Raw genomic sequence first — 6,131 nt, forward strand, 5'->3', positions numbered from 1 at the left:
GTGGAGAGGCGGGCTCCCCTGGAGCAGCCCGCCACAGCCCCAGCCATTGCCGCTGCAGGGGGTGGCGGCAGCTCCCAGCTCCAGCATCTGTCCCCCGCTGCAGCCGCAGCTGCCAGGACCAAGGCCAGAACACCCCCCCACTCAGGGGAGGTGGCCACCGTCGCCCCTGTCAGGGCAGGGCTCGGACTCCCAGAGGGAGATGGGGTCCCAGGACAGGGCTACGGTGAGGGACTCCCTGCCAGAAGCCCAGGTAGGTCTGACTCAGCTCCCCAAGCTGGCCGGGGGCCCGAGGACTTCAGCCGAGGGAGCGTCTCCAAGAGCGCGCCAGCATCCCCGGAGCCAGGTGGGGACCCACAGACGGTGTGGTATGAGTACGGCTGTGTGTGACTGTCTCGGGGACCAACAGCTCTGGAGCCTTGAAACTACTGACGCGCCTTCCGTCGCCGATGGCCTTGCTCCTGTGCCTGTGGTGTCAGGAAAGGGTTTAGGAGGAGGAAAGGGTTCCCACGCATCTCTGTCTGTCTGTTTTGCTAATGAAACACTGTGCCAATCCCTGAGGATCGCACCCCGGGGTTGAGGTTTGTAATGGTCTTCTGTATCTGCAGCTTCCCGCTGCTGGGAACTTCTGAACAGACCCGCTCTACCACGGGGCCTGCTTGGAATGCAGTGACACAGCCGACCCCAAAGCAGACACTACTCGAGTGTGCCCTGTAGGTCACACGATTGTAGCTATTGACCTCCATTAAAGCACATGTGTGTGTGTGTGTGTGTTTATACACACACATGCTCTCACACCATGGGCTCACAAGACTGAGCTCTGGTTGGTCTGCAAACCCCACTTCCTCTCTTATAAGCCATGTGATTCTAGAGGAGCCCAGACTGGCCAAACTAAAAGTATCTTGAGGGCCTCGGGCAGACTCCAGAGTTGGGCTTACTATTGAAAACCTGGAGTGTTACTCATTCCTGGGGTCCCAAGTTCTTCCCTTTACCCTGGGGCCAACGTGACCTTCCAGGCAGGTGATGGGTGGCCTTGGGCCTTTGCCTCCCTTGTGCCCCGGGATCTGCACGGCGGGCTTCAGGGCCACACAGGGACCTGCCTTCCTAGCCATCCTTGGCTTGTTTTTCTGCAGACACTGGATCCACTGGGGCGGGGGGCAGGGGGCAGAGCAGAGCAGCCCCGCTCACCGTCCTCCCGGCACGTATGCACAGCGCTGAGGGACGCCTGTGCGCGAGCAGGTGCACACTCAACTTAGGTGGCCGCAGCGCTTGACTGTACCCTCTCGGGTGGGATGTTGATTTACTTCTGAACTTTACGGGGTGGAAACCAAATTTCTCTTAATATATTCCATGTATGTGTGCACAGTCACATGAAGGTCCTGCACTTCGGGGGTCTATTTATGTTCCGTTGGGGGTTGTTCTTTCCTGTCAGGAACCTCACCTGCTGCTCTCTGTTTGGTCCGATTTCCTGACACTCTTAGTTTCCTGTTGTCAAGGTGCTTTTCCTGGGGTAAACTAAAACTGTTGTTTTTTTGTTTTGTTTTGTTTTGTTTTGTTTTAATTTCCCCTTTTGATTTGATATTCTGAGAAAGAAATGGGAGACTTTCGAATGTTAACAAGATCCACTTTAGGAGAGCTTAGGGTTCTGTATTGCATAGTCATTTGGTCTGGAATGCAAGGACAGGATTGCAATAAAATGGAATGGAATGGAAGTGAGTCCCTTTCCTTTTTTTTTTTTTTTTTTTGCCAGGAGGGTGCATGTACATGCCAGGGAGAGAGGAAGAAAGCTCTCCCCCGATGGGGTGCAATCACACCGCAATCCCTTTCCTTCCATTTCTCCATCTGCCAGGACTTGGGGCCTGCACACTAAGGCACCCAGTGTGTTTTTCAAACTGCTAGGACAGGATTTGAACCATGGATGGTCCTGTGGGATCCAGCTCCCTTAGGCTACAGGGCCACCCAGTTTTCATCATTAGCATCGAAGAAGGCTGCCAGGAGCTCAGGGCTCCCTGCTTCCACACCCCGGGGCTCCTCGGCCACTAGTGCCCATGCCTTGCTTTACGATGCGGTGCGAAGCTGTGACCTAGCCAGCCGCAGACCCAGGTGCAGAGCTGCGTGTCCGTTTTTTATCCCACAGCTTCCCCCAGACCTGGCATCTGTGTAAGTTCACCCAGGTCGAACCCCATCTTGATAACGAATTCATCTCTTACAACAGAGCCCGGCTTAAAGTGCTTCCCAAGGCCGTTCAGCTGGCAAATGGTGCCAGGTCTGGGATTTTAGACGATTAAATCAAATGGAGGGATGGACGGATGGAAGGGGATTGAGGAAAGGAGACAGGCATATTATGATAGTCACGCACAGCCAGAACCCTTGCAGTGTTCTCCTGTCTGGCCGCCGCTTTGGTGTCTCCCTCCTTCCTCCCCAAGTTTTTTTCCTCTCGCCCCATTTCTGAGACAGCTCTGATCCGGCGTGGTGTCTGGACACTCAGGAGGAACTGCCGTCCACCCTGCTTGGAGCCAGCCCGAGTGGCAGTCACCTCACAGTGAGGTGTCTGTGTGGCCTTTGCAGGATTCGACACTGGCCAGCTGCTTCTTGAAGCTCACGGCCTCTATTCTGTGACTCGCTCTCCCTTCCCTTCTGGGACAGCGCTCTGTACTCACCAGGGCTGCGGTGTGCTAAGCACCTGGGTGCACCCTGCTGCTTCTCCTCCCTCCTGATGCCCTTCAGGCCCAACTCCACCCCATCTCCCACTCCTTCAGGCCTGGCACCCACCCCCACCCCAGTCACTGCCTGGACGGGGCCTCCCTGACTCCTCTCCCCTTGCTCATCTGGGCTCTGGGGCTCTCTCATCATCCCGCAGCCACAAAAGCCTGAGATTTCGCATCCTGCATTTACAGGTCACTTTCTGGACCTGAGGCTGTGTCTGGAATCTGGTCCCTCCCTTTTGCTAGCCTGCTCATCCTAGGTCTCACCCTCCCACCCTGAGTTGTGACAACAGTCTGCCAACAAGTCTCTGCCTCTCTGTCTCTCACGCCTCGGTCAGCTCCAGCTGGCTTTTGGGCCCCTAGGTCTAGCAAGAACCCCGCTATGGGTACTACTGGCCACAGGCCACTGATCCAAAGGTGACTTCCCAGCCCTCCTCACCACCCCACAGGTGCGTTCACTTGAGGTGACCTGCCTTGACACACCCTCCTTCGGCCTCCCTGCTAACCACACCCAGCTCTGCAGACTCAGTCCTCTCCACCCGGCTCATGGGGAGGCGCACCCCACCCTCCACTCCCGTGTCCTGGACAAGTGTTTGCACATCCTCAGCTTTAATTACCGCCTGCTCCAGGAGCCGAACTTGTCTAACTCCAACATCTTCCAAACTCCAGACCTGTGTTTCCGACTTACATGTGCCAAAGGCACTTTAAACTCAAAAGGCCTCACACTCAACTCTTCATCCTCCCTCCAGCCAAGCTGGACCTCAGTCTCTGCACATTTGTCCTGTTAGACACCCAGAGAGTGTTGGGCACCCCCTCGGCCTTCCCCACGTGCTGTTGCAGCATCTGCTGGCTTCTGCTCTGAGCCCCTGCCCACATCCATAGCCAGTTCCAAGCTACTGTCCCTTGCACACAGGGCCATAGGGTTGCGACTTGGGAGAGGTGTGCCAGATCATGCGTCTCCCGAGTCCCAGCCTCCCCCGGCACTAGTGTGACATGTGACTTGTGTCTAACCTTCGGAACTCTCCAGGAAACAGCCAGGAAATACCCACAGCTCAGGAGTGAGGTCTGGCTGGAGAAAGGTGAGCATCCTCTGTGGGACAAGAGGGGCTCACCCTGGGGAGAACATGAGGAAGATCGGGAAGAACAGAGGACAAGCCTCAGGGAGCTTCCAGTGTTAAACGCCACGTCCGGCCATGTGCTTGGCACCAGCTGTCTGGGGGGAGCTCCTGCGGTCATTATGACATACACTGTAACAACTTACAAATAAAATGCATAATGCTTTTGATTGCAAAATCCATATAGCCAATTGATTTCTCCCAGGAAATAATTCGTTGATTTTCGCCAAGTTCATGTATTTTTTTGTTATAAGTTTATTTCTCCAGAAAGAGTGACGTACCCCCAGTAGGGTCTTCATACCATGCTCCACCCATTCGAGCTGCCCGATGATGGGCACCTGTGCTGTGCTCAGGGGGCATCACAAGAGGCAAACCCGGGACCCTCTCCTGCAGGACCAGGTGTGTGATGACAGCACCGCCATGGTCCAGACTCGCCTTTGTAGCCAGCCTGAGTGTAGCCCCAGCGTGCATGTTGGCAGACAGTTTCTTCCAGGTTAACGAATCGGGTGTGTGTCAGAACTTCATTCCTTCTCTGATGACGAGTGACTTCACCTAATTGGGTAGGGAGTAGTTTCTCAATATCGCTATTTCTTCATTCGTGTGTGTGCTATTTGCATGGTAATGGCTACAGACAGGACCTCCCTTTTTTATTAAAAAATTGAGACATGATTTTTATACTATAATATTCACCCAGGACACATCTGCATTTTTTCCCCATTGCTCTTGTAATTAGATCTAGAGAGTCTAGACAATGAAGAAAATAAATCAAGTCCCTGTTGGTAACACTGGCCAATTTCTGTGGTGTAAATATCCTCACCTCATGGGCTGTTTGTCTGCTAGTCTGACATCTCCAAAGCGGAGCTGGGAAGAGCTGTGCAGTAGCACCCCATTACCTGGTATCACCCCACACAGCAAACAGTAGATGCAAATCAGCTCTAGAGTATAGGTAGTGGTGCAGTAATTAGGAAGTGGTGAGTTTTGAGAATGTATTTTGTTTTTGTTTCTTGGAGAGGTTTTTACTATAGGGCGTGTGCACTCTCCAGAGAGAGAGACAGAAAGCGAGAACACCCTCAGGAGGGATGGCCACGCCACAATCCCTTCTCCATTCTCCTGTCAGGATCTTGGGGCATGCACACACACTTGCCCAGCGTGAGTTTAAGCCACCGGGTCCGGGACTCGAACTATGGTTGACTACATGGGAGTCTAGTGACGTAGCCATTAGGCCATCCGCTGATCCCTACCTTGTTTTTAATACAGGTTATTTTACAGTAGGTTAACGTAAGTTAATTTTTAATGATGGCTGTGTTTAACAACTGGATTGCAAAATTCTCGGAAATTCCATCATCGGCTCTTACAAGCCAGCACAGGCCAGCTCCCGCACGCCACTGGGAGCAGCACCTCTCAGATATGGGCCAGAAACGAAGAGACAGAACAATGGAGAAGAGATGTCCCAAGAAGGAGGCCCATATGGGAAGAGAGCCCTCCTGTCATGTTGGTACGTCTGGTCGCGCCTGCCACTGGCTTTTCCCTCCTAGCCCAGGAGGGACCTAAGGGAGTAACTCCAGGGTGGGTGTGAGGGCAAAGGGATAGATCCCAGGGGTCTGCTGATGCAGGCCCAGCAGCGAGCTCAGAGCAGAACACCGCCGCCCCCAGGCAGCCCTGGGAGAGGCTGGACTGCAGAGCTTGGTCTGCCCTGGCAGACACATGGCTACCCCGGCTGTGTCCATCTCTGTCTTCCTTCGTCCTCGCCCTTCTCCAGGAGTGGAGCCCTGTGTTGGGGTGGTTAGCCCATTACCCCTCAATCTGTAAAACGGGGCAGTGCACACCACCTGGCAGAGTGGATGAAGGGAGCCTGTTGCTGGCCTGGGGGTGGAGGGGGTCGTCAGGGCAGGGCTCAGGAACGCCCGCTCCCCCCTCCAAGCTCGGACTTTCTGCCCATTGGTTCAGTTCATCCTGTCCCATCTGGGTCTGAGATCTGGCAGAGCAAAGCCAGCCACCTGCTCCCACCTCCCCTCCCCCAGGGAGCCCCGTGAGTATGTGTGTGTGGGGGGGGAGAATTCGGACAGCTGGGTCCAAGGGCAGGAAACCTCCGGGTGTCTCCGGCTCCCCGCGGGAGGGCGATGGCCCTAATGAGCCCTTCTGGGAGCCGCACCCTCCCCAGGCCACTGCGGGGGCGGCGGCGGCGAGGGGGCTGGTCTCCGCCGGCGTGCTGGCAGGGCCTGGCGTCTGTTCCCGCGTGTCCGCGCGACCGGGCGGGCGGGCAGCCGAGCCTCCGCCTGCCCCACCGCTCTCGGCCCCGCCGGGCATCTCCAGC

At 55.5% G+C, this 6,131-nt stretch overlaps 1 protein-coding gene across 1 annotated transcript in view; it reads left to right on the top strand.

Annotated features, from left to right (window-relative positions):
• Nucleotides 1-3,955, top strand: part of CCDC88C (coiled-coil and HOOK domain protein 88C) — a 153,143-nt gene extending 149,188 nt beyond the window's left edge. The window contains 1 exon segment of the mRNA XM_027775504.1: nt 9-3,955. Within this exon segment, the coding sequence (XP_027631305.1) occupies nt 9-387 (379 nt within the window). The 3' untranslated portion in view covers nt 388-3,955.
• Nucleotides 3,956-6,131: the final 2,176 nt, after the last annotated feature.

This window comes from Tupaia chinensis, unplaced genomic scaffold, assembly GCF_000334495.1.
Source record: "Tupaia chinensis unplaced genomic scaffold, TupChi_1.0 Scaffold000568_1, whole genome shotgun sequence".
In the NCBI taxonomy this organism is placed as follows: domain Eukaryota; kingdom Metazoa; phylum Chordata; class Mammalia; order Scandentia; family Tupaiidae; genus Tupaia; species Tupaia belangeri.